This window comes from Canis lupus, chromosome 36, assembly GCF_011100685.1.
Source record: "Canis lupus familiaris isolate Mischka breed German Shepherd chromosome 36, alternate assembly UU_Cfam_GSD_1.0, whole genome shotgun sequence".
Taxonomy (NCBI): domain Eukaryota; kingdom Metazoa; phylum Chordata; class Mammalia; order Carnivora; family Canidae; genus Canis; species Canis lupus.
In genome coordinates, this window is record NC_049257.1 from 22015402 (window position 1) to 22033387 (window position 17986).

The 17986-nt window shown below is 40.3% G+C and overlaps 1 protein-coding gene and 1 long non-coding RNA gene across 2 annotated transcripts in view; one reads left to right on the plus strand and one right to left on the minus strand.

Moving 5' to 3' along the window:
- The window catches only part of PDE11A (phosphodiesterase 11A), a 361415-nt gene extending 343649 nt beyond the window's left edge, over window positions 1-17766 (minus strand). The window contains exon 1 of the mRNA XM_038585090.1: window positions 16876-17766. Within this exon, the coding sequence (XP_038441018.1) occupies window positions 16876-17766 (891 nt within the window). The remainder of the gene's footprint in view (window positions 1-16875) is intronic.
- LOC111094216 lies at window positions 1069-3309 on the plus strand. Its single transcript, XR_005384787.1, has 4 exons — window positions 1069-1961; window positions 2410-2475; window positions 2761-2886; window positions 3143-3309. It is a non-coding gene; the product is annotated as an uncharacterized LOC111094216 (long non-coding RNA).
- Window positions 17767-17986: the final 220 nt, after the last annotated feature.

The following is a 17986-nucleotide window of genomic DNA, read 5'->3' on the forward strand; positions in this document are numbered from 1 at the left end:
GGAGAAGCAATATAATAACAGAGGTGATTAGATCCTACATACTTCTTGGTGGATTCAGGAGGATGGAAAATATTTATTTTCTGTGTACTAAAGGGAAAGAAGAATGCTGCAGGAGACATTAACTAACAGGAATGTTAGGTTAACAGAAACAGGACCTCAACCAAGCAATCAGCCTGGGAATTGCCGGCATAGTAACTTCTGTGTCCATTGCTAAAAATTCCTGGTAGATACTAAATGAAGAGATATACCAAAAAAGTAATATTTCTCATTGTTCTAATAAACACCTGGAAAAAAAAAAAACCCTGGATGTTATATACCAAATGTTTAAATACCAATTTCCCTGTCAGTTGTTCTACTTAGAATGTACTTGAAGGGCAAGATCTTTTTCATATTGCAAGGTATTGACCCTCAGAAAATAAATTACAACCAAGGAGCACATGGTGTAAGAGTTTGGAATGTATTAAAATTGTGTGTCTTAAAAGAAAAACAAATATTTTATGTATCTGATCTTAAAATGAAAAAGAAAAATACAATTGCAGGCCACAGGGAAGTGAAAAGGAAACTCAGTTGTTTTCTGAGGGAATCCTGTGAGATTTAAAAAGTTGCTTGGGAGATTAAAAACTGAGAACAAATACTTATTTTCACATCCTATCCATTTTATGTTAAGGTCAGTAGTGTCAGGGAGGGCCAGAAGCAGACAGAGAAATGAGAAGCAAGAATAAGGCAAAGGGGCAGGGGCAAGATGAAGGACAGGAAGTGGGGGGAAGGGGACAGGAAAAGCAAGAGGAAAAGAGAGGGAAGTTGGGAGGACAGAGGGGAAGCAATTACTCAAAAGGAAGGCAGGTGTGGAACGCCAGAAAAGAGGAAATGGAAAGTTCGGGACAAAGAAATGGAGAGAGGAAAGGGGAGAGGTTGAGGCAAGCCAACAGTTAAGGGGAGTCTGAAATAGGTTAGGTAAATGTGTCTGTTGATGCTATTGTTCCAATGAGTTCCGGAACATGAACGATGGTGATTGTGATCACTGTCTAGATGTCATTTAACCATTCAGCACAACTGGTCATGGGTGACTTTAGAAGAGTTGCATCCTTCTCAAAGGACTATTTCCTAGGGTAACGATTTAGACAATCCAGATAAAAATATCTGGAGTCTAAAAAAGAATCTGATCGTCTCAGAGGATGCTCCTAGGAAACAAGTACAGATAGAGAAAGGAGAGTACTGGTGGTTCTTTGGGGGAAGACAGAAGTAGTGGTGGTGGTGGTGCATTTACTTTCATCAAAGGCTTGGTACTAGGCTCTCTGTATACACTAATTTGGTTTATATTTCCAGCCCTAAAGCAGAGAGCTCCCAGTCTGACCTTTTACACTTTCCCTAGTGAATCAATCTGCCTTGTCTAAAAGACGACATTACTGCCATCCAAATAACCATATGAAAATAAGAATACATGTCCTTTGCTAATCACTGTTTTCCCAAGGCCCTAGGCCTGTTATGTTGTCATGGCTGATACTTTTTTTTTTTTTCTCTTGCTTCATCCTCTCAGCTTTGCCAATTCCTCTTCTCTACTGGTAATAGTTGAATTGCTCAGTTCCCTGCACCTTCACATCTCTAACATTCACAGCCTGGACCACCGGAGCCTTCTACATGACCACCTGACCTAGGAATCTAACCTCATGTATGAGAAAATGAAAGGACCCTTGGCCTATAAAGTGGTCTACCTCAACATTCTCAGCTAAACCCCTGGTCTTAATATGACCTTATAACGTAGTACTAGTACCTAGGCCACTTGCCTTAGTGACCAATTCTTGACTACCTTCCTTTTCCTCACTTATTCACATAACAAATATTTTTGAGTTCCTAACTACTTACATGCTAGGCACTGTGCCGCACACAGGGAGTGCTATAAAGCTGAGAAAGTCATAGCATCTGCCCTCAAAGAGCTCACAGTTTAATGGACAGAAAGACAGGTGAGCCAAAATTAAAATTACCAAAAATAGAATAAACAGCAAGAGTAATATGGGTGAAGTGTTATGGAAATAGGTAGAAAAATAATAAACTTCTATGGAGAGTTTGCCACCCTCATTATTCTTACAGATAAAACCATCGTATAGGCACCACCCTGGAACGGCTTTATGGGTATGCATCCAATGTAGTCACACTGAGCCCCATCCTAAGAAGGGTCTATACACACACTTGAAATTTAAGTTGAATTTATGTTTTGCCCCAGCCCCATGACCTCTACCTGTTTCTACCCAGGGTTATAACAGGGTCAGGTTGATGAGGGTTGAGACAGGAGGGTGCCCACATTCTGCGGTTGCCCACCATTCCTGGTGAAGTTGTGGGTATGGGTATGAGGAAAATCAGGAGCCTGCAGTGTCTCAGGGTGGCACAAGGCTCTGGCTGTTTCCACTGCAGGTTACAGTTCCATAGCATGCTCAGTAAAGCAACTCTGGAGTGGCCTCTCACCCACCCCTGATCCAGGTATGATGCATGTTCTGGCACAGAGGCTGCAGCCTTTTGGGATTGTCTATCTGGTGTAGGTGGGGGTGGCTGGCCTGGAAGGATGACTAGAACCTCATTTTGATTTTTCACTGGGTCCCACAAATTATGTAGCCAGGTCTAGCTCCATCCTTTGTAACCTACAAAACTTTGAGATTAGAGACAACAATCTCCTCAGCAAATGTCCTGCCTACAGAGTCCTCTTCTCTAATCCATTCTCAACAATGGAAACTAAAACAGCAAGAATCTTCTCCCCATTTCTTCCAGGTCCCTTTTCCAAAGCCCAGCTGGTTTTCTCTCTCAAATCTTATTCTGAGAAATTAATCCTGCTCATGAGCCCCAGCCTATGAAAACTAGGAAGACCTGCTGGAAAGGATGGCTCACTACTTGAAGGTCTTACACTTTAAGCTGCATGCCATGACTGGATGGCTCTTGGGCTGGGATCCACTTTGGGGTGGGCCTACGCTATATTTGCCAGCCTCCCTGCAGTTGGGTATGGCTACATGCCTGAGTTCTGGAGTCTGGAAAGACAATGAAATGGGAAATAATGTGTGCCACTTCCAGACCTTACCCACAAATCCTCCCATGTCATTCATCCATTTCTGTCTCCCCTCATCTGCTGATCACATGTTGAATCCCCATGTTGCAGGTGTGGAGGCCCAAGCAGGAAAGAATGCCCTCTTGGAGGACAGCTACCCATTCATCAGAAAGAGCCACTGAGAGACGCCTGGGTGGCTCAGTGGTTGAGTGTCTGCCTTTGGCTCAGGGCGTGGTCCCGGAGTCCTGGGATCGAGTCCTGCATTCCCTCTGCGTATGTCTCTGCCTCTCTGTGTGTCTCTCATGAATAAATAAATAAAATCTAAAAAAAAAAAAAAAAAAAAGGAAGAGCCACTGAGCTTGCCAGGTGTATCCTTTAAAGCAGCTACAGGCACTCTATTAGTAAATATATTTGTGGAAATTTTTGAAAAATACATGAAAGAAAAGACAAAGACAAAAAGAAACTCATCTCTATTAATGTTCTGGTGAATCATCTTCCAGCCTTTCCCCATGCATTATTCCCAGAACGTTTTACTGAGTCCTCATAACGTAACAAACAGCATGTTGAACATTTTTGATATATAATATCACTTAATCCTGACAACAGCCTTTTAAGATAGCTATCATTATCCCCATTTTAGGGCTGCAGAAACTAACAATTGTAGAAATAAAATATGATACAACTCTTGAGGGGTTGGGACTGGGAATCAAATTTGATCTGTCTGATTCTGAATCCAGCCCCCTCTCTCATGCTTTTGTTATTGTTATTATTGTTAAGAAAACCGGGATGCTACTGTTTTATAAATATGCTTCATTCACTTAATATTTTGTGGGCAACTTTCTCTGATTAAATGTTCCATTTTATGATATAATATAATCTATTTATCCAAACATTTAGCTGGATGCTTGGATTGATAAGCTTACACTTTTATAAATAACACTATCACAAATATACACAAATCTTTGCACATACCCATAAAAATTTTCTTAGAATGATCTGGAATTGCTAAATCAGAAGTTAGGACTATTTTTAAGGCAATACATACTTATTGCCAAACTGTCTTTTATCAGTGATTTCCAAAAGGTGGGGAGGAGACTTATGAACCCAGGGAACATTTGACAGTGTCTAGAGACATTATTAATTGTCACAACCGAGCAAACATCTGGTGGGTAGAGGCCAGGCATTCCAAAATGTCCAAAATGTCAATAGTGCCAATGTTGAGACACTCTTAGCTACATAATGGTCTCATCAGGGCATGTCACTCTTGAGACAAAATGAAGACTACAATAGGGCTCTTCCATTCATTCAAACATGATTCACCAAAAAGGACCTACTTACTATATGTCCGATACCGTAGTTAAATGCTAAGTTAGCATTCAAGGAGAAGGGTCAGATCAACAATCAAGAGTAAAGAGAGGAGGTGGTTTGGAAGCAAACTGTACCTTCACTTGCTAAAGAGAAAGCATGTCTATTTCATTTTATACCTTCATATCTTTCCATACATTTTCATCAAATGATTTCCATATAATTTTGCATTAAGTTATACAGCCTTACAAAGTTGCCACAAGAAATGATTAATTTTGTTATATCGCTACATACATAAATGCTTTATTCTTCAAAGCTATCTCTAAGAATAAAGTTGGTTGTTTCTTCAACAGAAACTCAAGGTCTTAGGTATGAAACATCCCTGTGGTGACAGTGGCTTCTCTTTCCCCAGCTGACCTTTTTGTTCTTTAATTTAACATAGCAGATCATCTCAATTTGGTTAATTCAGAGGTGGAAAAATGTTTGCCTGCCCTTTCTATTTTAAATTAGTAGGCACTCCCCTGAGTGCCAATTCCTTTCTGACTATTCAATGGGACTCACAGCAGGCATGGAAAACATAAAGGGACCAAATCCAGAAGCTGCCTCTCTGTTTCCTCATTTAAGAAATGGATGAAAAGAGAGAGGGGAAAGATTCCTTGGACCCGAGCTGTGCTTATCACCCTCTTCTCCAGAGATTCTGTGCTTCTTGGCCTGCTTGGCCAATGCTTGGCACATTCACTGTCACTCTCTTCCTTGCTTCTCTGTATGCTAATCTCTGGGCTATAATAAAAAGGGGATGCAATGGCTACCCTGGACTTTCAAAGCCAGTGCTCAGAGAAGAGGAAGTGAGGGAAGAATCTGACCCCAGTCTCACAGAAGACAGAAAAAGGAACCAGCCTTAACAGATGCAAGAAGCATATATCCTATCATTTAGTGGTTCTCTAGAAGCAAAAAGAAGCATCTACGTAAGAAACGTATATACTCTATAAAGGTGGCCATTAGAGATGGGATTACAGCTTCATCTTTCCAGAGGAATTTATGCAGAACAACTTAGAATGGTTTCCTTAGCAACCCTGAGATAATCTTTCCTACAATGTCCCAAGCCTACAGTTCTTAAGTCCATTACAGCTGTTATTAAAACTTTAAATATGTAATCATGCACATTAAGTTGCCAAATACTCATAAAAACTATTAGGTTATTAAACTGTATACAGCCATTTAAATGAAAAAGGAATAACATCTAATTTCCTTAAATTGAAAAAAGTAAAGGTTAAGACATTCTGACAATTTGATAAATATCAGTAGCTTAAGTATAAGGATAATGCACAGCAAAACATTAACAACATATCCAAACAGAAAAACATAAAATAAAGAAAGCCTATCTTCTATTTGGTGAATAGTCAATACATTTAAAATAAATTTGTGTCATAGATTCCACCTAGCCTAATAAATTATTAGAGCTTGATTACAAGCACCATGATTTAGTATTCATTTAGCCTTTAACGTTGGCTACCACAATTTATTTAGTTTACAAGTACTAGATCCAAATACTGTCATTTTAAAAAATCTTTTAAGGGGGTACCTGGGTGTCTCAGGTGGTTAAGTGTCTGCCTTCAACTCAGGTCATGATCTCCAGGTCCTGGGATCAAGCCCCATGTTGGGCTCCCCACTACTTGGGGAATCTACTTCTCCCTCTGCCCTGCTCATGCTCGCTCTCTCCCAAATAAATCTTTTTTAAAATTTTTAAAAAATTTTTAATCTTTAGGATTTCAAGAATAAAAGTGCAAATGGTCAATCTGGAGACTTTATAGCACAAAAACCCAATACATACTTTTGGGATTACATGTTATACTAGAAAAATAGGCATATTCATCAGTTGTAAAAAATTAACATAACTACACTTGTCAAATGCACAATATGTATTATGGCCAGTAAATACTGACAGTATAAAATTCATTTAAAGCATTTGGTTACTTTACAGTTTAAAGTAATCATTACCTATGTATAAGGCATCATATATGTATGGTACTATCCTAAAGTGTGCCTGAGACTAGTTTTAATCCAGTATGGTAAGAAACACAGACATGGAAATGATTGTCTTGAAGGAGAAAGGTTATACTCACAGATCCTTAAAACACAGGAGGCATGGCACATCATGCAGGGCCACATGGGTAAAGACCAGAGTCAGCCCTTACTAGGGTTCTCTTAGGAAGAAATGGCAGAGGCAGGTAGAGTCCCTGAATCAGTCTATTATCATATAGTTTGAATAATTTCAGCAGGCTCTGGACTATAAGAGTGGTCTGAGACTTGGCCCTGGGGTGACATAAACAGGGGGATTCTGGCTTGGTGTGTGAGTTTGATCAAGCAGATTGTTGGGGATGTGCGCTCTTTGGGTTGGTTGGTTTGTATATCACAGGTGCAATTGCAGGGGAGTCATTCATTATCTCTAGGAATTAGCTACCCTTGAGAGGGTCAGTCTTTGCAGGATCAGGGCCCCAAGAACCATAACATCAAGAATATGGAAAATAAGAAAATTTGTTCAATACAGGTACTACTACATTTAAAATCAAAGTTCTCGTTTCATGCACAAGGACCTTTCCAGGGCCAGGCCCTATGAATAAAGCTTGCTTGACTATGCATTTAAAAACATGATAAGGTCTTACATTGCTTACTTTATCCTTTTGAATATTCTTTCTCATTATCTCATTAGAATCTAATATTGGATTTAATAAATACGTCCTTACAAAATACTGTGGGATAGACATGTCTGGAAATACTATCCCTTTATTATAGCTGAAAACTCTAAGGCAGAACTGGGAATTGACCTCAAGATTCCTATCTCTAAGTCTAGAGCATGCTCTATACCATGCTGATGGCTTTTACCATTTAATGAGATTAGTAATTGATGAATTCAATTCTCAAACAAATAAGCTTATTAATCAGGTTGTTTAGGGAAAAAGTTCCATTAACTAGACCAAAGTCACTTCTTCCCTGTTAGGTGTGATTGGCCCAGGCTGCCTCCTATGGAGTTTCTTCAGGGAAATAGCATATTGGGAATAAACAAAATTACTTGGACAGAACAAGATAGCCAAACACCAATGAGGCATTTCTGAACTCATTTTCAACAGATTTCAATCACTATTTTCTATACACTGATGAAATTCAGTGTTCAAATCAAAGAGATATTTCCACCTGACCTGGTCTCTGCACACACTTACATTCATGGTGAGTAAACTATTAAATATCCTCATGACTCTGGATAGCCCCCCTTTGGTTCTCCAGATGCTCTTGTCACCATTCACTATTCTGTTCTGAGCCAGAAGGCTGACTCCTATGAATCACTGTGCCAGGGAAGACTCTCTTTGCCATCCTGGTTTCAACTCACCCTGGGTTCAAACACGGAGTGACACTGGGTGGTTGCACCCACCTCTTCAGATGTAGGGATGGAGGTTCACTTCTATATAACAAGGGCAGTTGTATTGTTTACTATTGGACACTTTGTCATTTCAGCTGGAAGGAGGGATGGAGAAGTGGTATAGCAACCAGCCCAGTTTATTGATGATTATAACTATAGGGAATACAAGGGAAAGAGATAGCTCTTGCTTGGACATGCTCTCTGGACATCTAATAACTACATCTTGGAATGAGTAGTTTGCAAATTCAACCATCTCAGAAGTTGAATTTTTGAGACCTTCTGAGAGTATGTGAAACATAAGAAATGTCATCGATAAATTTGAAAGTGCAATGTTCCTGAAAAATAAATAATTACAAGGTTGATAAATATAATCTCTCATGTCTGAAAAGACTTTCAGAGAAAAGTTCTAACATCCGTAAGACCTTATCCTTGAAGGAATGTTTTATCTTTAAAAAGTTGTACTGCATGAATGGGGTAATCACAGAAAACTAGAAAATTCAGTTAGCCAGAATAGACATACTCCATCCTATGCTTTGGCCAAGAAGATGGTAGTGGGCTGCTGCTAGTTTAGTATTTGGCTAGCAGCAGTCTACTTTCTCCATGGTTTCCACATGGAATAAAGTAAAAATAAAAATTAAGGGGGTGAGGAGATAGGAACCCAGCAATTATATGAAGATTTGATTAATGCAGATTCAAGCAATTCAGATAATTGACCAGTTATCTGGGCTTCGTAAGCCCTATTTAAAAAAAAAATCTACAAAATCAAGTTTAAAGAGTAAGAGATGTGCTCAGGGGATGAATTCCTGGCTTAGCTATCTATATGGCCTGCACAGGCTGAACTTTGTACTTGGAGGTGGTTGAAATGACCACATAAAGGGTATATCCATGTAACTACTTAGTTGAATAGATTTACATTAATCCATATATGAAGTATTGCAGAATGTGAAATGAAGAAGTCATGATCCTAATCTTGGGGAATTCATGGTCAAAAGGTCATGTAGTATCCAAATAGTTATGATACTATAAAAATAGAAAGCATTACAGAAGATCAAAGAGGGAGAAATCCTATCTAGTTTGGGTGGGATGGGGCAGAGATTAGCAAAAACTTCATGAAGTGGGGCTTTGAGAGGTGAGAGGATTTAAACTGGCAGAGAAAAGAAGGCAAAGGGACAGATGTGAGTGTGCATACCATAGTTAGTGGTCAGTAGAGGCCACACTGAGGATGGTGGACATGGAGGCTCTGCAGTCCAAAGGTCTTACTCAACCCTTCCAAGCCTCAGTTTCTCCTTCTGTAAAATGATGGTGGTTAATAGCTGCCTATGGGAATTGTAGAGAGGATTAAAAGAGACAATGCTTGCTAATGAGCTAATGCCTGGCTCATAATTAGTGCTCCATAAATATAGTTATTGTTAATCCACAGTGGAGCTTCAGTTTCCCTTCTATCATCATATTTTAATTCTTAAAAAATGGACACCCTTAAAAAGCTCTCAAAGCTTCCTCATTTTATCATTTAGATAAAAAAGATTTCTTGGGCAGCCCAGGTGGCTCAGTGATTTAGTGCCGCCTTCAGCCCAGAGTGTGATCTTGGAGACCTGGGATCAAGTCCCGTCAGGCTCCCTGCATGGAGCCTGCTTCTCCCTCTGCCTGTCTCTGCCTCTCTCTCTCTCTCTCTCTGTCTCTTTCTCTCTGTGTCCCTCATGAATGAATAAATAAAATCTTAAAAAAAAATTTCTTGTACTAAATTTGCAACAGCCTAAAACTATATGTTATGATAGGAAACAGAATTTATTATTAATATATAAAAACCACTATTCAATCATTGAAACCAACCAATTAATAAGAAACCATTGGAATTATAAAAAATACACTTTTTTTAATACTAGGAAACTTTCTTTACTATTTTAATCCCCAAAATAAATAAAAATAAATTTAGCCTGAATGGCTATAAATGGCCAGGAACCAAGTTTCTCCTAAAATATTAGAAACCCAACTCACCCTTTCATGACTAAACGGCTTCTTTTATGATTCAAATTCCACTTTCCAAAAGAATGTCGTTATATTGCAAAGCACCACCCTTAAAATAAGTAACTGAAGTAGTAAGTAGTGGATGTCAAGATCTTGTTGACTTTTCTGTAAAACAACTCAAAGCTATTTCAGAGGAAAGCTTCATATGACTTTTCAACACTATATTAAACATGAAACACTAACTTCCAAATTAAGCCCAGTGTTGTAAATAAACAGGTGACCCAAACCTTAGGAACCAAAATAAATTGGTCAGAGTAGTAAACATTTAGCTTATGGGTTGGGAAAAAATTAAGTTAACCTTAAATTACCTCCCCATGATTCTGTAGGAACTGTACTTCTCTGTAATCTATCCTCATGTACAAAGCAGCAAATGCAATTTGTCACTGTGTTTATCATGATCATGTGTCTGTCAGGAAGAGGGGCTGAAACAGCGAATGTTTCCTGCTTCAAGCACAAAACCAATTCTGGTTCTGGGCTAGTGAACATGTTTGTGGGCTTACGGAATTTTTAAAACATTATGTGCAAGGCTGAAACAAGAACGCATGTAACTCCTTTTAATACTAGTGTTGAGGTGGGATCAACATCTGCCTTTTAAGCAAATCTCAGCAACTCAATTACAGGACCAGAGACCCATGTTTGTCAGCACCGGCTCATTAGGGAAGGAAGCATAGTCCTCACTGAATTTTCTAGGTATATGAAATTAATCCTTTCTGAAGTCAAACATCTTTAAATCTAGTTATTTCAATGGAGATTATTCTAAAATGAAATTGAATGAAAGCAAATTATAAAATATCATTATTTATATTTGTATTTAATAATTATAAATGTTAGTATAATAGAATGCATTCTTAAACACAACTTTGTGTATAATTTTTGTTTGCTTGTTTTCCGTCTCTTCAAAGATAAGCAATCATCTCTCTCTTCTTATATTAGGAAAGGCAAAGCAAGATTTGACAGAGAAAATATGGAGAAAGAGTAGTCCTGGCAGAAAAGATGAAAAGCACAGAAACAGAAAAGCACAATCCAGGCATTGAAAATGGCACATAATTTAATTAGGATGGAGCTGAGGCCATGTGAAAGGAAGCAGTAGACACTAGCTGAAATAAAATTGAACTTCTCCACCTAACACCCAGAATGACTCAGACTCAGGTCCAGCTTCACAGACACGTGACTGGTGCCGTTGCATAGGGGCCTCCTGCTTGAGGTTTAATGCTGTGCTGTATGAAACTCTTAATAATTTTATCTTTGAATTTGTGCCAAGTGAAGTCCAATGGAACAATGGCATATGACCCCAAAGTTTGAAGCCTTGGCTCACACTCAGTCTTCGCTCCCAGTGCCTGCCCAGAACAAGTTCTTGATTATTTACCCATGCTCACAGTATCCTGGGCCTCCCTTGGCCTCCAATCTCATCACTCTTCCCTCAAGACTGGGAGCTACAACCACGTCACCTCGGTTGAGTGAGAAGCCCACACCCCCAAGAGGCCCACACCCCTACCTATACCATTGGCCTCTGCTCCTGCTTGGGATCTGGGTAGGAGTGTGGGGAGGGTCAGGTGCATGACCATGCCATCACAGAGAGGAGCAAGGCTGTGATCATCCTTACCCAGAACTGGCAGCATTATGACCAGTTAGGCAGGGAACTCAATGGGGGTTTCCTGCCTACCTGAAATCCAGGTACAGAGCTGCTTAGGATGGAGGTTGAAATCACTAGGGGATTACATGGCTGCTGGGGGTTGAGGCTGGCACAGTTTTAGGAAGAGATTAACTTCACCGCCAACCAGGCTCCTGTTTTACCATTGTGCACCACACTCCACGAATTATGTAGCTGGCTCTATGTAGAATCTTTATTCACCAAGCTTATTTTCCTGTTATCGATAACAACATCACTCTTCTCCATATTACCCAGAGTATTATTAACTTCCCTTCCTCCTAGCCCAAATCCAAACCTGCAGAACATCTTCCATTAGTCCCCTGCTGCCCATTCCCACTGTTCTTTAGTTCAGTTCTTCATCATGGCTCCACTAGACCATCGTAATGGACTACTAGTTAGTTCCACGGCTTTGAGCCTCCCCCTGTACAATCCATTCAGCTACTGCACCAGGGTACCCAAAACACCACTATGATCCTACTAAAATGTTCTTAAGGGCTCCCTGTAACTGTTAGTCATTGGCTAACTGACTGTTAGTAAAATCCAAATTCTTTAGTCAAGGATTCAAGGTTCTTTCTTCTTTTACCTTCATCTTACTTTTGCATATTCATTCTATAGCATGGGCAATACCTTGGCAGATTAAACCACTCACTGTGCCCTATACACATTTTGTGCTTGCTCATTACTGTGCCTCTGCTGAAGCCATTTTGCTACACCTGGATCATGACACTGAAACCCGCAATCGTCTCCAACAGTGAAATCTAATCCTTTTTTCAGCTTGAATGGCACCTCCTCCATGAAGTCTTCCATCATGAGGCCAGTTATAATAGGACTCCGTTCCTCTCTGAGACTAATCATTTAGTTTGCAATATTTATTAAGTATAGCACTTGGTATGTACTTGTTTGTGTATAGTATATGCCCCTCCAATATAAGTGTTTGGAGGGCAAAAAGCACATCCTCTCACCTTTGTATAAACCCACAATCCCCCTACCCAGGCCTTAGGTACAATGGGCGCTCAGTGTATGCTTGTTGGAACTAATGAATAAATGAATCTGTAGTGTAAACAGATCAGGTTTTCTGAAAGCCTGGCACACCTGTAACCCTTCTGCGTCATCTCCTTTCCTCCTCCCAGTTTACCTAACAAAACATCCTGACTGCTTTTCAGACCCAAAGCCCATCTAACACCTGTATCATCATTATCAACACTAACAAAAATGTCATCTCACACTTTTTATTAATGTTTAAAGTGCTATATTCTGAATGCTTAGAATAATCTCAAAGAGAACACCTGTTACTTGAGTGCTCTTACTTTCAACCTCTTGAGGGCAATTTTTTCATTACTATATTAAAGTGGGCTGTTTAATAACTTATAACTGTCAAGGAAAAAAGGTAAATTGCAGTCACTGTGATCCATACTGGATACCTAAAATGAATTTTTTTCCACTTGCAATTTTTTTTTCTTCTGATTCCAAGTCTGTTTTTTTGGACAAATTGAGGAAAGTATGAAAAATGATGAAATAAACTAAGGGTTTTTTTTTTTTTGCTATCAACTTTAGTATTTCATTAAATAGTCTACCCCTGACTCCAGAATGTCATGGTTATTATCATAGTTTCATAAGTATCTTTAAGGCCTTTCTTAAGGCCTTTCTCTCACCCATATCCTGAACCCAAGAGGGCAATTTTTTCATTACTATATTAAAGTGGGCTGTTTAATAACTTATAACTGTCAAGGAAAAAAGGTAAATTGCAGTCACTGTGATCCATACTGGATACCTAAAATGAATTTTTTTCCACTTGCACTTTTTTTTCTTCTGATTCCAAGTCTGTTTTTTTGGACAAATTGAGGAAAGTATGTAAAATGATGAAATAAACTAAGGGTTTTTTTTTTTTTTGCTATCAACTTTAGTATTTCATTAAATAGTCTACCCCTGACTCCAGAATGTCATGGTTATTATCATAGTTTCATAAGTATCTTTAAGGCCTTTCTCTCACCCACATCCTGAACCCAAGAGGATCATCAGCCTAATTTTCAAATGATTAAATTTTGAAACTCTGTATGATCAAAATTTCATTTCCTGAAGAAGAAAAAAAAATGACAGTTGAATCTGAGCAAGAAACACCTTAAAAACATAGTAGGCAATGAAGAATCAGAGAGGATGGTTATATTTTTACAAAGAAACTTCAGAATGTTTATATATGATCAGAATTACGACGACACTGATAAAAGAACATATATTTGAAAGGTTGTCAGTTTTCATTAAGAGAAACCTATAAGAGTCAGAAAACGGAAAGGATGGGGGAAATGCTAGAATTTAGGAAGAATGCAACATTAGTATAACTCTGTAAAAAGTTTCTATTGAATAAGTTCCTAAAAGCATAAGACTTTTGATCGGATAAGATAGGGTCAAGTGTTACCAATCACATTTAGAGGAATCTGAAGTAAAGGGTAGAAGGGTAGAGGGGATCCCTGGGTGGCACAGTGGTTTGGCGCCTGCCTTTGGCCCAGGGCGCAATCCTGGAGACCCAGGATCGAATCCCACATCGGGCTCCCGGTGCATGGAGCCTGCTTCTCCCTCTGCCTATGTCTCTGCCTCTCTCTCTCTCTCTGTGACTATCATAAATAAATAAAAAAATTTTTAAAAAATAAAAAAAAAAGGGTAGAAGGGATAGATATTTCTGTCTTCCTTGAATGTAAAGACAATTCGAACATAATTTAAGGGTGGAACATGGCTCAGGTAAAGAGCAGGTTGGTCAAAATGTGCTGAGTCCACCCCTCAGTCCCAGATAAGGAGAAAAGCAATTGAAAATGAGGTAAGGATAAAACAATTCTAGCAGACTAATCATCATCATATCATCACAAATTGTTACCATTTCCTGAGCAGCTGCAATGTGGCAGGTACTGTTTTAGGGGCTGTAATGCAATCTTCATTTTATTTTCCAAACAATTATCTTATCTTTGCCATGTAGATGTTATTATTCCCATATTGCAGATGAGGAAATTGAGACTCACAGATTAAGAAATTCTCCCAAGGTCACACTAATGGTGACTGCGTATTATGGTGTATCATAATAAAGAAAAAAAACAGTTCTTTTTTTAAGAAGAGTAGCATCAAAAAAATGCAGAAACATAGAAATATAGTTAAAAACATAGAAATATATAGTAGAAGCCAGTGATGAAACAAAAGAGAAACTTTCTGACCAGGTCGAAATGAAGACAAGACATGACCCAAACAGATCTCAAACTCTCAGCCTATACTACACCGTCCCCCACCTGCCTCATGCCAGTCCTCCCAAAAACCTCGTCTTCTTAAAGCACTTAACGCCACCCTGGGGACTCTCCTTTCAAATTGTCAGCTTTCAAATATCAAAGGCAACTTTGCTTTACACTCTGTCTTCAGAGTACTAGTACGGCCCAGAAGAAATACCAGCTGCTGCAAACCCGAAAATCTGTAACTCTGATAACACCTCTAGCCACAGTTCCAGGCAGCAGGAAGACAAGTCAACTGCTGAGAAAGCTGGGAATTCTACTCTGGGAGAAAAGATGGTTATGTGGACAATGTTAAATACAAGCTGGGAGTCAAAAGAGGAGAGCAAGAAATAAAGGCTGTAGAAATGAGAGAATATCAACTGGGGAAGAACAAGAAAAGTGAAGGCAATGAAGAGAATAGATTGCAATTCTGGGCTTTAACAAGTGCCATCCAACTAGGAAGGGATTTTATTTATTTATTTATTTATTTATTTATTTATTTATTTATTTATTTATTTATTTTTAGCCCAAGTACACAATAAGAATATGGAAGTAATGGAAAAGACTTTGTGATTGTTCAACTTTTGAAAGAATCTTCAACATACCAATTTTTATTTTTTTTAATTTATTATTTTTTTTATAAAGAACTCCTACATTTTTTTTTTTTTATGATAGTCACAGAGATAGAGAGAGGCAGAGACACAGGCAGAGGGAGAAGCGGGCTCCATGCACTGGGAGCCCGATGTGGGATTCGATACCGGGTCTCCAGGATCGTGCCCTGGGCCAAAGGCAGGCACTAAACCGCTGCGCCACCCAGGGATCCCCAACATACCAATTTTTAAATGTTTCCATTTCTTCCTATGGCTTTCCAAGATCGTAGAGAAACAGACACTTATGAAAATTCATTCATTGGTTGCTTGACCTAAAACTATCAGTCCTCAAGGAGAATATAATGAATAATGCACCTCAATAATAATCAATAACAAAAATTTAATGAAATGGTATTTTGACAGGCATCCCTATGAAATTGTTATACTGACAGGCACCTTACAAAAATCTGAAACTCAATTTTCTACATAAATTGTCAACTTACAGCTGAAATACAGAAAATTTTACCCTCAGTGTCTTTCCCACCTACTTTTGCTATTCTGATCAACAGCAACCAAACTCAGAGAAACAGGTAATTCTATTAGATACTGGAAGAAGTGCTCATCAAATGACCATGAAACTTTCATTATCAAGGATAAGAACTTTCAATTCTTATGAACCCTAAAGAAGTCTCATAGAAAACACATCCAGTTTCATCATGTTCAGTGAATAGATACTGAAGAAATTAGAACTGACTGGCTTTCGGATCTGGCATCTAATAGCAAGTTCAAATCGCCGTGAAAATGAAAGGCTTAGAAAAATACCAGAAAACAGCAAGTTGGGTTTCCTTGTCCACTTGAAACTAGCATGTTTACCCTGCTGATTGCCTTTGGATTTGCTAAAAAATTATCAATTTTTGTTTGTTTCACAAAAAAACCTACTTGCTCAGTCCTGTCAAAAGCTGACTGCAGATAATGCTACACTCAAACCTTAAGATAAATAATCCCTCTACTTGTCCAACCTTTCTAAATTCAATAACAGAAACAATTAGAAAGGCACAAATGGGTCAGAGGCCCTTTGTTCCTCTGATTTTCCTCCTCTGTTCTTCTTCTTCCCTACCTTGAAATGTATGCAATTTTAAACTAAAGAGATGTGAAAGTAGTTTGGTACTTTGTTTCCTGTCCAACTTTGAATGAGAATGAAATTTATTACAGTCCCAAAATACATCAGAGACACCAACATCCCATTTTCTTCAGACTGACACTAGTATTCTGGAGTTTTTTTTTTTTTTTTTTGAGCACCTCACAAATGCATTCTGAAACCATACACTGATATTCTTAAAGACAAGGAATCTTGACAGAGAAATGTGATATTATTGAGTGCAAAATGTAGTCCTTGTGATATATGAACTGTTCACAAGCCACTGTGTGTTAGGAAAAGACCATTATATCAAAGATGGTGTATAACACTCTGGTCTAAACTTGGAAAGAATTTAAGTAGCAAGATTAGTATTGTAAAGAATCCAAATTAATGTGTTCCTGGATGCCAAAGGGGAACAGAAGGCTTAGGTTACAGGCCAGCAGGGCTCTGGAAGGGGGGCAATGCAAAGTCCTACCTGGTAGGCATCGGGAATGTTGACCGTTTCTCCATGCTCCCCGACATAGCCAATGATGCCTTTGCCCCAGGGGACCTGCACCTCGTTTGAGTTCTCTGTGCTGCTGCAGGGCAGCAGTGGGGTTCCTGCGTGCACATCAAAGAATTTGGAGACCAAGCTCTTCTTGCCAGCAGCTGCCCCTTCCACCAGGAAGAGAGAGCAGCGGTCAGCATCCACCATGAGGCAGACAAAGATGAGGATCTTGTAGCTCAGGCTGGTAAGGTCAAGGTCATTGGAGATATCTTTGACCAGTTCCAGGAAGAACTGACGCTCATTGTGCTTTTTGAGGTGGCACTTGTAGTCCATGGCCGTAGGGGGGTACTGAGGCAGATTCACCCTCGATTCCAGCAGGGCACTGAGAATGTGGGCCGTGGTGGGGGGCAGGGAGCTGGCCTTCCGGAGAAGCGCCCTCCGCCGCACACTGCTCAGGGGCTCCTGGGCCCGGGAGGTCACCTGCTCATCGTAGGTCCTGTTCACGTGGATAGCCTTGGAGCGAGCAAAACTCTTCCTCAGCTCCTTCTGAGAAGCTCTCCGCTGCAGGCTTCCATCGGCCCGGCTGCCACTGGCCCAGCTGGGACTCAGGGGGACCCCGCCACCGTCCCCGCCACCCGGAGCGGGCTGGCTGTTGGCAGAGCCGTTTGGTCCAGTGCCACCGCCGTGCGCCCCGCCGCCGGTACCGGTACCGGCCACCGCGGGCCTTGGGCCTACAGCCCCCTGACCCCCACTGTGCCTCTGCAGCCACTTCTCCACCGTCTCCTGCTTCCCCTTCCGCATCAAGTAGTCTTCGAACAACTCTGGGTGTCTGTCCAGGAAAGTTTCCACCTCCCCAAAGTCCAGGTGGGGGGCTGTCATGGTCCCAGACAGCTTTCAGGGCCACCCTACTCTCGGACCAGCTGCGCCCCTGCCCCAGCCCTCTAGCTGGCCCTGCACATGCCCTCCCCGCAGCTCTCCCAGCTCGGCGCGGCTCTGCGGGCGGGGGGACCTGCTGCGAGGCCGGGAGGGGTTGGCCGGAGCCGCGCCCGCGTCCTGCGGCTCCCGCTCCGCGCAGGTGCGCCCACTGAGCTGCCGCGGC